Here is a 17,012-nt window from a genome sequence, read left to right on the forward strand (position 1 = left end):
AGTAGCATCTTGTGTAGTCCAGTTCAGTCCAATCATGATAATAATAGTAACCAGTAGTAACAGTATGATACACATCAATACTGTTAGTATAATAACTGGCATACTCCACACTGACTGATGGGATGATTTACTATCAAATACAATATGAGGCTGAGGCTCTACCTCTCCTTTAACATACTGAGCCAGTTCATATTCATTCTCTTGTGTTGAACTCATTGGTTGGACAGACTGATAACATTGCTCTTCCATTTTAGTGGATCAGGAATATAATAGACTACATAAAACAGTAGAAGGTTTGTTAATCAGTTGATTATCGAGTGTCCTTTTATAAAAATCAGAAGAGCCTGACTGATGACGTGAAACATAAAGATACCACAGGTTTTTAAAATAAGCACACTACTAGTCTTTTAAACAAACTAAAATTTATAAAAACAATCCCTTGCAGCATGCTTTTATATTCTTTTGCTTCAAAAAAACTTTATTTTGGCATAGGAGGAAAGTTAAATCACACATGCACTTTATATACCGTATAGGGCATAATGTTCACGGGACGCAAATTTCACTGATTTCATGGATAAAGAAATTCGCAAAAATAAAATCCGCGAATATCAATTTAATACGGTACCCGCATGGCACACGTGGTAGAATTCGCGAAATTAAAATCCACGAATCGGAATTTTAGTAGATTTCGCGAAATTTGCCTCCAGCGAACATTATGCCCTATACAGTATATGCTGCAGGAAAGATTATAAGTGATCATATTGCTGTATGTACTACATGATTATTGGTATGAAAAAGACCCAATATCCATCTGTAATTTGTGTGGATGGCCATGCAAGGCTGCTTATTAGAAAATAAAAAATCTATCATTTGTAATTTTCTTTAAAATTGGCTACCCCACCAATATTTTGCTTTGTAGACTATGATAATGTATTTAATAGTACAATAAACAAAGCCACCACAGATATTATTATTATTATCATTAGAAAGTAATATACACTCAACAGGAACAAAAACCAACGAGTAGTAGATGCAGCAAATGGAAGCACTACTTAGAAGCTAAAATTTCATAATTCATGTCAAGAAATATTTTAACTGGTTAGGGAAAGATAATCAGTTCCATTGAGTGCAATGGGAAGTGGAGGAGAGGAAGCAAGAACTACGCAATTGATTGTAATATGAAGAAAAGCAATAAAGGACTATACTTCATAATTATTACAATACAATAAACTAAAGCTAATTACAAGAGACAAAGTCAAATAGCAAGGACTAAGAATAAACACACAAACACTAAAACTGTTCTACTGAACATAAATCTCATAATAACCAACAGGAACATCTTCATTATCAGTTCCCTCATCTCCACACACCCTCAACTCAATATAGTCAGTAGTGGTAGTGCTACCATAGTCTCTGTGAAACCATGGGATACCAGGAACATTACAACAAGCTGTTTCAAGAGTACCACAACTTTGACCATCCCAGAGTGGATCAGATGTATACAATTGCCGTTGATATGATGAATCAGCAATCCCTGATTCACAGAAATAATGATTACCAACAAATGATTGAACTTGCTGCGTAGCACCAGTAGAACAAGGACAGTTATAAGGAAGAAAATTAGTGTTATCTTCAAAATTGCCAGCCATTAGTGTCCAGACATGTTGACGAGGAGACCCACGAGTGATACTAACACCATCAACGTAATAGCTACCTAAAGTATTGTGATTTGAGTGCTGACTGCTAACTGCATCAGGTGTATAATATTGATATCCAGTTACTCTACCACACACCTGAGAATAACTGATACCATTAGATGGGAACTGAACTGATACACAGCTACCACTGCTTGTTACTGGTCTACCACAAGCTCTAACTCCTCCTGAATGGTACAGTCTAAACCCAGAAGGACAGTTCACTGTAGAGTCACTCATATCCAGATATGCTAGTCTTGTCCATCCTCCTCCTGAACCACACAGTGCTGCCATATTACAGTAAGCATAATATGAAGTGGTACCACTGGGAGTTACCAACAGATAAAAACCAGATGGATTGTTGGGTTTTTCAACTTTAATTTGTTTGCAAGAGGTCGGTAGTGCAGTAGAAACATTGTGTAGTACTAATAGTTCTTGTACTACTATTAGTATATCATCAACCACTCCAGCAGTAGAGGTACTGGTGTCTTGTATATTAGAGAGAGTACCAATAATGTTATTAAGTTTTATCACTGAGCTACTAACTGTCTCTATGACTCTATTCAATAATAATGTATTGTTCTCAAGGAATGATTCTTCTACTTCATTAAACTTTCCAATGATATCAACTTTGTTGGCTGTATCTTGCATTGTGTTGTTGAGTTGAGTGATAAGACTCAGTACTAGTGTATTGTTATTTAATGAGACAACATCAGATAATGAGGAGAAGCTAGGATCAAGATACTGGTAAACACCAGCAACAATATCATCAACCCATTGAGTGAAATTAGGAAACTGCTGCTGATTGCTATCAGTAAGCTTTTGAAGAACATTTGCCAATTCAGTGAAATTAGGAAACTGCTGCTGACTATTGTTGTTCATTGCCTGCAGTGAACTGTAGCATGAACTGGTATCAGATCCAGTGCCAGTAGCATCTTGTGTAGTCCAGTTCAGTCCAATCATGATAATAATAGTAACCAGTAGTAACAGTATGATACACATCAATACTATTAGTATAATAACTGGTATACTCCACACTGACTGATGGGATGATTTACCATCAGATACAATATGAGGCTGAGGCTCTATCTCTTTAGTATATGGAGCCAGTTCATATTCATTCTCTTGCATTGAAGTCATTGGTTGGACTGACTGATAACATTTATCCTCCATTTTAGTTGATCTGGCTATGTATAAAAGGTTTGTTGATCACTCGTTTACCGTGTGTTCTTTTATTAAAACAGAAAAGCCTGACTGATGACGTCAAAAACAAAGACCATCTAAATACCCCTCCTGGTCTTTTAAATAGACAAAGGTGGTCCTTTAAATAGACAAAGGTGGTCCTTTAAGTATGCACACCCCTAGATATAGTCTTTTAAACAAACACATATGTTTATAGACAGAGCTAGAGACATTATCTACTAATGTAACTAAAATATCCCTTATAGCATGCTTTTAAAATTCTTGTTCTTCACAAACTTACTTCTGGGATAGCATAATGTTCATTATTTTATAAAAACATAATTTTTTTACACTCAAAAATTTGAGTGTAATCCTTCGATTGTAGTTATTTGGAGAAATTGGAAATTCTTTGTTTAGTAGACTCATTACAATAAACAATTGAGCTATTAGAAGGAACCCACACCCATTTATCATTAGAAGAAGTATACAAATAACAAGAAGGAACAAAAAGGAACTGGAAAAAGGTACACCATTTAGAAGCTAAAATTTTATATTTAATGAATCTGATCTAACAATAACAAAGAAAATATCTGAGGTGAAGGATCATCATGGATTCAATGGGAAAAGAAGGAGAGGAAGCAAGGAATGCATAATTATAACTAATTAGAATGTGAAGAATCAAATTAATGAAAAAGACTAGCTCATAACAATTACAATCTACACAATAATGACAAGACGAACTAATCTAAGAGAATAAATTTACAAAACTAACTACATGATACAGTACAGACACTGTTATTAGCATCAAAGGTAAGAGCAAGATTACTGCATTGGACAAACTGAAGAAGACAAGCAATGACCACAAGAAGAGACAACATACTTTCTTGCTCTTGTTAATTTGTGAAATATTTTTTGAAAAATCACAACAGCCTGACTGATGACATTAAAATACAAGTTTTCAACACAAAGGTATAATTTAGGTATTAGTTATATGATGTATCAACCAACACACACCTGTGAGGTTATGGTATATAAAAATGCAAAGAATGTACTCTAGTACAAGACAATATCTGATAATTGATATTGCAATAAGTGGTAGAGTATGTGTATTTATTTCTAAATTATACATAGGAACCCTTTTGGCAAAGGACTAGTATTTGGGCCCATCTTGCAAGTACTGACTTGGTGACAGATTACATTATCACCAGACATCATGTGCTGCTTCAAGGAGACTAGCATCGCTCCATGTTTGTAGCATCAATAAATACATTACAACATCATAACACTTAAATGAAGCTACTTATACATGTACATGTACAGTGCTAACCTGAATGGATGTGTTTTATTAGCAATATCAGCTGACAATGGATCACATGATCTCAGTTCAGTACTGGCTGCACGATATGAAGCATTTTCCCATTCCAGTGGGTGTGTACAAAACTTTAGGCCCCACCCCTGGGGCCGTACTCTTATGAACCAGTTAGTTAAATGAATAGGAACAGCTGATAAACCTCCTGAAGGTACCACTGGTAATCCTACACTGGATCCTACAATAATAACAGTAATGAATATAATGCACAGGTATGAAGCAAAATTCTGAGTGGGTTTGCCTTGCCTACAAGTCATACAAGTGATTTTAATATTTTTCTGACAGTATTTAGCATGCGTTTAATTAGGAATGACACCTGCCATATGTACACATTAAAATGACACTCAATGAAAATAAAATTAATTATCACGATGAGTATTTAAGGTTATAATGTATTAGCACAGTGATAATGAGAAAAAGCAAAATTAAATAATATTACTAATAAATATGAGAGAGGCATACATGTACATGTATGTGTCTATTTTTTAATAATTATGACACTATAAAAATACATGCATATCACCTTTCTCATTTTTGGGTGGATCAAGTTTTATTTCCATTGGCAATTCCAGCATGTTGTGAATGACGAGTCCCGAACGAATGTTAATACATTTACGAGTCTCTCTCAATGAGACGGCAAAATAGAGTCTAGATTTAGTGCCACGCCCACTGCAAGGGAGAACATCTCGAAAGAATAATCCAATTTTATCGACTGAAATTGGAATATTTATTTCTTCGTATCCTTCAAGTTGGACTCTTAACTGATGCAAAATCAGCTCCCTAGTGTCCTAGGGAAAATTGCATGTGTGCAATGAAAATTAATACTAAATATTTTGATTTTTTTTTTGTCAATTAAAAGCAATTATTTATTATTACTTACTTACTTATTATTATTATTATTATTATTATTATTATTGTTATTATTACTAAGCAGTAATAATTGATTAATTCATTACAAAAGAAACCCACAATTAATCACAATAATAATTACAATATAACTCACTTTATGTCTAATTTTTTGACGTGACACAAAATCAAATAATTCTTCCTGGCCGGGTGCTACTTCAACCCATTCAGTGGGCGTGGCTCTTTTAGACTCAACCAAAAGTGAAGAGCGAGGGCTCTGGAGGAGCGCTGAGGCACTAAAGAGGACGTGTGATGGAAGAGAAGTAAGAGTAGCAAATTTCAGAGTGAGGCCGGTCGAATTAACAAGAGAAAAAGGAATAAATTTAGTTCTTTGTCTACTTTGACTTATGAAACGAACAGAATGGAGCAACGCCAGTCCTTGTTGGACTTTAGTTTGGTCGTTGCGTGTCGCTGACGTCATTTTAATGTCCTCTTGTGTATCTGATATATCTGAAGACCAACTGGCCTTTGTGTCTTTAACAAGTAGCAGGAATGAACTGGTTATGTTAACATTGAGTGTACTAGGAGCTACAGGAAAGAGAGAGAGAGAGAGAGAGAGAGAGAGGGGGGGAGAGAGAGGGGGGAGAGAGAAAGAGAGAGAGAGGAAGGAAAGAGAGAAATGATAAGAGAAGTAGCTAGTAAGCTGTGTTCACAATACTTAACATTGCAACTAGAAGTGCTGTATAACATAATGGTAAAACACAGTGTTCTATTTTTGCATTTCTCCACTGCAATATGTACAACACTTTCAGTCACAATGCAAGTATTGTGAACTCGGATATAGTCACAGTATTATTAAATGCTAACAAGAAAGTGAGAAGTTGATCCTATCTGGTTTCTCATTTGTATCAAGGTCAGTGCTAAAGTGAACCATCTTCTTCCAATTGAGAGATACCCTATTAAATAAATAATATTATACGTAAAGTTTATCATTTAAATAAACGCTTCAAATATTACATGTACATGTACATGTATAATTGCATGTACATGTATTTCTTACTTCCATGGTTCAATAATTGGTTCCCATGACGATATGTTCCTGTTATAATAATCCAACGAGAGAGAGGCTTTGGCGTGTCCCTCCATTCCTGAGGCAATCTGATTGGATGCTTGAAGAGAGGAGAGTGAGAACTCCACCAATGGGATATCATGATTGAGTGAGTCATCTATTAAGTATATGTTTAATGAGCCCATTAACACCTAAAAATTAAAAAAAAATTCAGGAATCAAATTAAAATTTCCGAACAATATACATGTACATATATTTGCATCAGTAAATGCAATAAAATTGAAAATTCTTTCCTAAAAATTTTTGATGTAATACCATATATTAGTGCACAGGTTGTCAAATTTTCAAACAACTTTAAAAATTCATTTAAAACTTAATTTTGATTGGAATCATTTTTATTAGAATTTAAATTCTACATGCCAATGGATAATGGTAAAGAATTACTTCAAGGGATTTTAATTTCATTTTCTGCTTTGTTTGGTCTTTCTCCTCCAGTGCCTTCCTTTCCTCTTCAAGCAGCTGCAAAGCCACCATATTGACATCTTCTCCTCCTTTATTCAATTCCTTTAGAATGGCAGTTCGTGTGAAACCAAGTGGTAGCAACCTCTTCACTAACTTCTCTGTAACATGAGATGAGAAGAGAGACAAAAGTCATAAAAAGAAGATAATGGAAGAACATAAAGGTACATGTAGTATTATTACTTTTTATTGACATGTATAATACAAGGATCACCATTATACATGTACATGTACATGTAATTACATGTATACACATGTACATGTAGGTATACATGTACATGTACATGTACATGTAGTTACCAGTACATTCATTTGTATAGTACACAATTTAGCAAAAATCAGATTATAACACTCCGTTAATATTGCCATTAATTACTAAAAATGCTAAAATTATGTAGAGCAAAACTTCTAAACTTAATCAAATGCAAAATTTGTACAAAAAAAATAAAATTTGACCTAAGTTACATGTACATGAAGCTTACCGTTAACACCTGAGAGGCGTGGCACTTGTTCAGTCCTCCCTGATGATGATGAAGATGCTGATGCTTGTAAATTTTGCAGGATAGCAACAAATAATTTTATATCGTTGTAAGACAACCTAACATTTAACTGACGCACGTCAAACTAAAAAAACAAAAATAATATTTTAGCCAATCATAAAATGTTTATTTAATTTCTTTACTCCCCTTTGTTCCTTTTATAATTATTTGTAAGCTACTTACTTCTAGTGTATGTGTTCCGCCATCTTTACTGGGCGTGTCCAGAGGTTTAAGCTCCACCCCTATAGACACAGGGTCCAGTATGGAGAGGGCAGTGTCATCTTCCTGTGACACACAGCATGAGAATAATTCCAATCCATCGACTGAGCAATGCAGTGTACTAGGACCTACATGTAACAAGAGAATGTTGTAACACAGCATGAGATCATGTACATGTATATGCACCAGGAAAAACTATTAAAGTGAAGGATGTGATTTTTGTTAACAAATCCTGTACTTATTAGGTCTTTGGCCCAATTTATGAGCAACTTGACAATACACTGACAAGAAGCTGCATGAGCACTATGCTAAAATCTAACCTTGTTCTACTTGTTCTATGGCTTTTAGTTTTAAAAAAGGTAATGACATCTTAGTACATGTCAATGTCCAGAAATTTAAACTGATTCAGGTAAAATATCAGAACATGTACATGTACGTAGCTAGCTTAGCAGCCACAATGTACATGTACAATTGTACACTACAATATACATGTTACACGTGCATGTATGATTAGCAGTACCTTTGATGGTAGGTGGTGAGTGAAAGTTTAGCACGACAGTTCCTTTCATTACAACTGCATTTGATGTGAATGACGTCAAGTCCTCAACAACAACCAAATCAGTTTCAGTGATACTCAAACCAACTTTGACATCACGATCAGGCTAAGAGGGAGAGAGAGAGAGAGTGAGGAAGTTGAAAATAACAATGTACATGTACATGTAATTACAAAATAAATTTACTTTTTTCTCCTCATCCTCTTTTGGTGGTGGCAAGGACTTTAGTTTTATTTGTAATAATGAATTATCCTCTTCGCCATCAACCTCTTCAAGGACAGACCGGTCATACTCTAGTATATTATTAGCATAACTAAGGATACTCTAGTAATCTCTTACCATCCTCATCTACTTCTGGTATCTTATTGATCACAAACTGCTTGAGTTCAATCAACAGATCAATGATTCCAATCAATCTCAACCGGTTTAACAGGATTGACGCCTTTATTGCCCTGGGGCTCAGCGTTACATGTATCTCAACCTAAAAACATGCAATCACATGACAATCAGATGACATACATGTACATGTACAGCGACAAACCTGGAGGGATCTTTTATCCTTGCTGGTATACCTTGGCTTCAAAACTTCTTCAAATACATTGGGTTTTTCAACTGAATCAGAAACTGCATATAAAAAATAATTATTAACAATAATTATTAATTAATTTTATTTATCCACATGCACAGTACACATATCTCTTGTTCTTTCACTACTTCATTTTCTCTTATTCACCTCCTCTCTCTCTCTCCTCCTTCCCCTCTCCACTACCAACCACCAATACATGAAAAATGAAATAAACTACGATTACATGTACATCATAGTTCAGCCTATGGTGGTTGGGGGTGGTCGGGACAACCACCTCAGCAAATGAACCAACCAGTTCATCACTTAGACCAACCATCCAATTAATACTAATAACCATACATAAAGCATGATATTGTAGTCTACTATATAGTACGGTGTACATAGATTTAAAAGGAACAATGTTAGTCTCCAACCACCTCTAATCTTTTTCTAGGCAGAACCCTGGTACATGCACATGTACATGTACATGTATTACCATTAGTATGGTTGTATCTAGTGTCATGTCCTATCACTGAGTGTGTAGTGAAATCCACGGTCTTGCTCTGATCAGAATGAGACTCAAATGTGAACTCAGAGAGGAGGATGTCAAATAAAGCCAGCGAGTGGTTCAAGTCATCAGGTCCTCTTGACTGAAGGAACTCCAACTGAACTTCAACAAACTGTATGTGGAACCTGAAGCCAGTCCAGACAGCAGCTACAATGGGCTGAACAAGAGAGGAATAAGCAGAGATTGTACACAGGGTTTACCATAAAGCATGCTAACTGAGCTAAACAGCATGAGCTTCATGAGCTGACAAGCACTACGATACAGTACATGGCATTTGGAGCAACTTTTAAAATTCATAAAAAATCTAATTTTGATCGGAATCAGCTCAAAGTTGATACACAGCATAAGAACATGTAAATGTATCAGGAAAAATTATAAAAATGGAGAATTCTCTTCTAGTCAATTTTGCCAAAATTTGGCCCGAGAAACAAGGCTATAGCCTTTGGTCATCGATCTAATTTTTGAGCAATTTTAAAAATTCATAAAAAATTCAAATTTTATCAGAATTAACTCAAAGTTGATACACATCATAAGAACATGTATATGTATCAGGAAAAATTATAAAAATTAAGAATTCTCTCCCTGTGGTTTTTGTCAAAATGTACCCTGTACTATAGTGCAGGGTCTTTGGCCTTATTTTTCAGCAATTTGACAATCCTTGACAACTTGACAAGAATTTGCATACTATGCCAAAACCCTGTACATGTACTGTACATGCACATGTACTACATAGCACTCAATTTTGAGACGCAAAATTGCAGATTATCAAGCAACTGTGAAGCTAGAGATCTGAAAATATTCAATTACCATTAAGGGCATGGTATCAACATTGCAAATCTGCAAAAGCTTAAATTTATTTTCATGCTTTTGTAGACCAAAAATTTTGCAGACTTATAAAAATTGCTATAAAGTCTATACAAAATTACAAATACATGTACATGTACATGTATATCTACAATTATATGCATGTACTGACCTGTGCCACAGGATCGAGTATAACTGATGATGGTTTTTCAAACTCCTCAATGTGTTCCCCAAGGTTCATGTCAATGAGTCCTTTAATGATCTCCAGTTGTCTCTTGTCCAGCATCAAATGAACTGCAGACAGCTTGGCATCAATATGAATATCAGGAACTAGACAAATGAATATACATGTACATGTAGGTCTCCTAAAGCTGTAAGTTTCTTTATGTACATGTACATATATACCGTACATGTACATGTAAGTCTCCTACAGCTGTAAGTTTCTTTATGCTTTTCATTCCTCTCTCTCTCTCTCCTCTCCCTTGCTCTCTCTCTCTTCTCTTCCGCTCTCTCTCTCCCTCCTCTCTCCCTCACTTACCATTTCTGCAAAAGTCCTCATAAAGGTTCCTCTCAATGATGAGTCTCAGTGTTCCTCTCTCCTTCAAACACTTTCCTTTCTAAACATTTTAATAACCAAAAATCAAACAAAGAAAGAAGTCAAAAATTATGGAATAAGCGTACGTACACATGAAATGCTAATTATACATGTAAATTATTACAAAGTGACTTTTCTAGCTTACATCTCTCTCAATGCTGTAGTGGTATCCATCTTGAATATTATTAGTGTGTGGCAATGGTTTTTTACTAGCAGAGAATACATCAACATTATCTAACAGGAGCTCCATCACATCAAGGAGCACTGGCCCTTGGTTGTATAGGAGTCCCTCTATCGCCTCTTTATCATCGTCCGTCCGAGATACTCTGCGGGTGTGGTCATGTATCAACCAGCCTCGCCCAGGACTAGGGATAATAAATAATAATAACAATAAAGATTCACATAAAATGAAATCCATAAAAGTACTACAAGTACAAGATATCATACAGTGTAAATTTAACCTGCAAAATGGGCAATTTTGTGCTACACAGCACAGTAATACATGCTACAATAAAATAATGATAAATTATCAATGCTTAAGTACATGTACATGTACATGTAACGTCAGAATAAATTCCATACCTTGAGGCAAGTGAAGCTGGTGTACTTTGAACTCTTGGAATGAGAGGCGAGGCCTGACCACGCCTCCTACTGTGTGTCAGGGTACCTTCGTCACCATCATACAGGAACTTGTTAGAGAGTGTCAAGTGATTAATGACTCCACCCATGATTTCAGGAGAGAAGGCGTGTTTAGGTATGAGTATCATTGGGCCATGAGCCTCTACTTCTAATAATATCCTCGGCTTACGATCAGGAGCATATGACTATGAGTTAAAAAATAAAAATGATTGATTAATATTTTTAAAAGTAATAATAACAACAATACAAACAATAATAAGTAAAAAAATTAACACTTCCATGTCATTCACAATCATAAATTTACATCCATACAATGATACTCATCTATATATACATTATTAAGAGTTGCTGACATTCTGCAATCACACATTCATCACTGCTTACCAGTTCTCCACGTGAGAGTGCTTTCATGCGTTGGAATGCATCAATGAGTTGTGGAAAATGTTGCAAGAAGGAAATGGTCTCTTTAAGGAACCTCATAGTGTGTAGATACCTAATGGCAGCTATTGATACATTAGCACTGATATCATATGGTCTCTCTAGTAATGGATCCTTCCTACCAAACCTGAAAGAGAGAGAGAGAGAGGGGGGGGGAGAGAGAGAAGGAGAAAGAGAAGAAAGGGGAGGAGAGGGGGAACATAGAAAGAGAAGTAAAGGAGAAGGTGATCATAAGCAGGAATGAACTTCATAATTGTGTGAACTAATTTTAGCTAGGGGCTTGTAACTATTAGCAATTTATCACAAGTCAGTTTAAATTAGAGTTTTAAAAAATTTGATAATTAGTAGACAACATGTACATGTACATATTCTTACAAAATTATATGCTGAATGAATAACAAATATACATGTACATGTACATGTACATGTACATGTACATGTACATGTTGTATGTATAACTAACTTGAACACATCAAAAGAGAGTGCTTGTTGTCCAGTAGTAGTGAGTCTCTCCCTATAATAAGATCCTGTCTCTGTCAGATCAATTAGTGTAGCAGTACCAAGGGATCCCTTCACCCTCAGGTTACCTTGACTAACATTAACATCAGCACTCAACTCAGTAGCAGTACCTAGAGCAAGGGAGAGAGGGAGAAAAAGACAAGACAGGGAGAGAGAGAAAGGGAGGGAGGGAAGAGAGAAAGAGACAGGAAAGGGAGAGAAGGGAACGGGAGGAACAGAGAGAGAGAGAGAGAGAGAGAGAGAAATTGTGCACATGTACTTATTTGGACATTACCTCTAGCGAGGGGATGCTCCTGCTTATTAAGAGTTAATGAAAGGCTCTGGACTCTTAAGGAGACGTCTGCTGATAGCTTACCATCAGTACCCCACACAGTACTAGACCTCTCCTTCAGTAAACTGGATTTAGAAACCGGTTTAATGTACACGCTACCGTCATGCTTCAACGAGTACTGCTCGAGCTCGTCCAGGTTCGTTGCAGTGGGCGTGGCTTCAGAGGGAGAGGAGGGCGGAGTCGGGACACCAATACCAAGATAGTCAAAAAGCAGTACCCAGGTTTGCAAATTAACAACCAAATACACTGAACTGAATAGCCCATTGACATGTAGACTCACCCCATTGTAACTAGTCTTGAAACTAGGATCATCTTCAGAGACATATATCCCAGAGATACTAATAGCATCCTGTACATCAGTTACTGACGATGAAATTGATGAGTCAGCAGGAGGCATGGCCGATCCATTAGTGGGTGTGGCTAGCTTACCGACCGGTACTAGAGGATTGAACGATCGAAGAGGAGAGTAATCGACACAAGGAGGCTTGGGGGACGATATCAACTGAGAGAAAGGGAGGAATGATCTAGGACTGATTCCCAGACTAGGAGTATGAGAGTATGGAGTATGGGAATGAAGGGAGCTATTAGTGACGGGGGACGAGAATGGGAGTGGTTTGAGAGTGGACGAGAGTATGTATCGATAGGAATCATCTTCCTGCAACAAGTCTTCTATTATGATCGACTTTAGTGCCAAATCAAAGTGGGTGTGGTGGGGCGTGGTCTTACGACAGCGTGCAACAAAATCATCAAATGACACAAAAACAATGTCTTTTTGAACGGACCCAATGAGATGCTTCAGCTCAATGGAGAGACGTGGTAGAGAAAAACTGCAATAAATCTTAGGGAGGGATTCAACAGGAGAGGAAATGGGCGGGGCAGTGGGTGGAGCATCAGAGGCGGAGTCATCAAATGAAGACTCCATTGAAACAGGTATGTACAATCCTTTTCCAGCAGTTAATTTCATTTGAGTAAAAACTGAATTTGGTAACGAAAGGAATATTGATTTCGAGCTACACATACATGTTACTTTTACATCAACCAGGGACTCGTTATCGTACTGACCACACCCACCAACAGCTCTCTCAATAACAAACAGTAAACTGGTCTCAGGTAAAATCCTATAGGAGGAGCCTGGAATTAGACCACACCCACCTCTAACGGCCGTTGACTCGGAGACTAAGTAATCTCGACTTGGAATGTCATGAGACGAATGTAACGAAACATTCGACACGTGTAGAGTGAGACGATCAACTAAACTTGAGTTGAGATTGAAATCAGTAATACTATTAGTATCAGTGTCATGGCTACGATCCTGTAACACGGTCTCATCTTCAATATCAATAAACTCGTTCTTGATACCAATCTGTCCCAAATGAGCTATCAAGCAATCCTGTCCACTAGCAGGAGAGGGTAATACAACCACAGGTGATTCTATCTTAACATCGATAAGGACCCGATCGGAAATCCCACCCATATCAGTCTCGTCCTCGTCAGTGGGTGTGGTCAATTTCCGCCCACCTAACGAGGTTGATAATTGGCTCAGCCGAGACGCTAGTTGACTCTTCTCTCTCACGAGTCCTTTAGCAACTCCAAGAGCTGCCGTCTTCATGGAGTCACTGAGTTTATTGAAATACTGCACGAAGTCCAGGGCAAACAGATTCATGTGATAAATGAAGTTTACCGAATGAGTATAGACTATCGAGGGGACGTGAACAAACACGCTAATGTCAAGCTCTTCTTCCTCTCCCTCTCTCTCGTTCCGGCTGATACTAAACTGGAGACAGTCGGCCATTTTCTTTAGCGAGTCAAACGAGGTCATCATAGTCGTTATCATGTCTTGGTCTCGTCCCTCACGCCACGCCCCCAGCGAGACAATAAGAGGGTGTTTCTTACCGGCCGGGGTTAGATCAGTGATTCTGACTCCTTCAAGATATCCTGACACTCTCTCTTCATTCCTACTGAAAGACAGGTCGACTCCTAGACCAGTCAGTTCATAGCTACTGGTGAATAGCGTGGTCTCTCCCTCATCACCATCGTCACGTTTATCGTCTCTTTTATTGTCCGGTGACCCTCTCAGTGTCCGTATGCTTATCTTGTCTAGTTCTAAAGAGAGGTCGGTCTGTGTGGGCGTGGTCTTTTGCCGACTGGTTGTAGAGGAGGTCTTTGGGCTTGGGGTTGCTCTGTCTCCCTTAGAGACGTGAGGTGGTAGACACTTCTTTGAGAATGTGATCAATTCAACGATTGTCTTTTGATTGGCTGGAAAGAATAGAGAGAGAGAGAGAGAGGAGGTAAATTCAACATGTAAAGGGTAATAAACAGACATTTTGTAGTGTACATGTACACGTACATGTAGTTAATCTAGCTATCTCTGTTTATCTGCAATCTGCATACACAACTACTCTACTGTACATGTACTTGTATGCAATCAGAGAAGCCACTGAAGAGTAGTTAAGGAAGGCTGGTTCAAATCCTATTGTTTCTAATTTTTTTAAAAATACATGCACTGTGTACATATAGATTTCTGATCAATTTAAAATAGTACTCCACTCTTTAAAAATAGTATTGACAAAGTACAGTACTATTTCCCCATACATGAACCTACCACAACAATGTAAGTACATAAACTCACCTACTATATCAACTGGTGTACAGTGAACATTACACTTCCTAATGATATTCTGATCAGTGTATGCTGTATAGGCCCCGCCCTCACCTCCAGGGAGCAGTACAGTTGGATGGTCAGGAGACAAAGGGCCCAGTACTAGCAATGACATAAAAATGAGTCCATCACTAGAAGGACAATACTCAAATACATCCCCTTCAATCCTCCGTGGTCCAGTTTCAGTAAATAGCTTTTGTCCATTAGAGCAGAATATAAGTTCGTACTGTGGCCCGTAGTCTTGTTTAGTGTCCACTATCACACATTCCTCCACTAGGAGTCTCACCGATGTGTCATATGGTCTCTGTATGGCACCGGCTCTAACACTGAGTATCTTTAACTCAACCAGTCTTACACCTGAGGAAAGGAGAGATAGAGTAATTTACACTGTACTTTTAGTTATCACACAATGTACATGTACATGTATATTTGTGAAGCTTTGTCTATCCTTGCATTGTCTCAAATTTTCACAAATTAGCAGAAATTGTGGGCCACTAAATTTCTGGCTATAAAAAGTACATGCACAAATGTACGTGTACATGTACATTAGCAAAAATTTCCCTTAGTAATAATAAACTAGTGTATATACACATAGTTTATGCAATGTAGAATTTTAGAAGTGTAAATGTGAACATTTTCACAAAATGCTACAGTTTTATATAATACATGTATATGCATATACACTCTTACCATTAGCATTCAAGTCCAGATTAACCTCATTAATATTCACTTGAACTTTAATCAATTGTTGCGATGCGTACTCAGTTGACAAGTGCTTGACTCTCCTCGTGGCGTCAGTCGCATGATCATCGGCAGTAGAATCATGTGACTCACTCTCATGCGACGATGATCCCATGAAGTTAAAAGCCGACTGATAGAGGGAGAGGGAAGAGTGAGGACTGACGTGATCAAGTGAGTAATACATTGATTTGATTCCTTCGCTAGTAGCAGTGATAGTATGATCAGTATCAGTATCAGTATCAGCATCAGTATCAATGTTAGTAGGTGGTATCAGACATGTTAATAATGTGTGGACCTAACAAAAGTAGGAAAAATGAGTTTGTTTAATTTCTTTATTAAACCAACTGTGTGTGCATAGTACTGCATACAATAAATAACGATGAGCAGTATTACCAGTACATATGCATGACTACATAATTACCTTGGTCTCATCAATATGTAAATGTATCAGTGGTAGATCAACTGTAATGTTAAACTGAGCTCCATCTCTTTTAACTCTAAAAGCAAAACAAATACATGTAACTAAAAGTAAATAAATAAATAAATCAATAAATAAATCAATAAATAAATACAACTAACAGTGATGTGATTAATGTACATGTACATGTACATATCACTATATTTTTCACAGTTACTCTATATAATACGTGAACATACATGTACATGTATGTGAACATACATGTACATGTATATACAATTACAGTACCTCTCTATTTGTGCTGTTGCGTTAAACTGGTTCAATAAATGAAGCAAGCTCCGCCCACTACTAATTGCCGACTGTATCTCATTAAATTCGCCTACCAATACTTGTATCTCTGATAACTTGAGGACGTAACTAAAAGGAGGTGTGACCATTTAAAAACCCACCCACACAAATAATTGCATACCCTTGTACTTTACATGGACGGTTCTTAATCACTGATGGGTGTGGCTTCTTGTTAATAGCCTCTTCCACTTGAGTCTGAGTTAAAGACTGAGAGGATTCTGATAAAAGGGGTGGGGTAGAGGGCGGAGTCACAAACTCATCTAAAATTGTGAAAAAATAATTTTCGAAAATTAAATTAAAACCAATTTTTGGCAATTAGAAATTTTTTTAGATATTATTACCGTCATCATCAATGTCAAGATCATCCTCTTCTGGCTCGATCCTCTCGCTATCAAA

At 37.0% G+C, this 17,012-nt stretch overlaps 1 protein-coding gene across 1 annotated transcript in view; it reads right to left on the reverse strand.

The window, feature by feature from the left end:
* The window catches only part of LOC100640907 (vacuolar protein sorting-associated protein 13D), a 44,495-nt gene that overhangs the window by 18,867 nt on the left and 8,616 nt on the right, over positions 1-17,012 (reverse strand). Inside the window, exons 14-37 of the mRNA XM_020005945.1 lie at positions 16,557-16,685; positions 16,272-16,347; positions 15,800-16,145; positions 15,080-15,466; positions 12,394-14,706; positions 12,064-12,229; positions 11,547-11,727; positions 11,106-11,347; positions 10,669-10,888; positions 10,467-10,545; positions 10,101-10,258; positions 9,053-9,281; positions 8,533-8,615; positions 8,331-8,472; positions 8,178-8,284; positions 7,958-8,099; positions 7,402-7,565; positions 7,162-7,303; positions 6,605-6,780; positions 6,152-6,351; positions 5,959-6,047; positions 5,249-5,679; positions 4,769-5,033; positions 4,204-4,423 (exon numbers count right to left, since the gene is read on the reverse strand). Coding sequence (XP_019861504.1) covers positions 4,204-4,423; positions 4,769-5,033; positions 5,249-5,679; positions 5,959-6,047; positions 6,152-6,351; positions 6,605-6,780; positions 7,162-7,303; positions 7,402-7,565; positions 7,958-8,099; positions 8,178-8,284; positions 8,331-8,472; positions 8,533-8,615; positions 9,053-9,281; positions 10,101-10,258; positions 10,467-10,545; positions 10,669-10,888; positions 11,106-11,347; positions 11,547-11,727; positions 12,064-12,229; positions 12,394-14,706; positions 15,080-15,466; positions 15,800-16,145; positions 16,272-16,347; positions 16,557-16,685 — 6,687 coding nt within the window. The remainder of the gene's footprint in view (positions 1-4,203; positions 4,424-4,768; positions 5,034-5,248; positions 5,680-5,958; positions 6,048-6,151; positions 6,352-6,604; positions 6,781-7,161; positions 7,304-7,401; positions 7,566-7,957; positions 8,100-8,177; positions 8,285-8,330; positions 8,473-8,532; positions 8,616-9,052; positions 9,282-10,100; positions 10,259-10,466; positions 10,546-10,668; positions 10,889-11,105; positions 11,348-11,546; positions 11,728-12,063; positions 12,230-12,393; positions 14,707-15,079; positions 15,467-15,799; positions 16,146-16,271; positions 16,348-16,556; positions 16,686-17,012) is intronic.

This window comes from Amphimedon queenslandica, unplaced genomic scaffold (genome assembly GCF_000090795.2).
Source record: "Amphimedon queenslandica unplaced genomic scaffold, v1.1 AMPQUscaffold_13510, whole genome shotgun sequence".
In the NCBI taxonomy this organism is placed as follows: domain Eukaryota; kingdom Metazoa; phylum Porifera; class Demospongiae; order Haplosclerida; family Niphatidae; genus Amphimedon; species Amphimedon queenslandica.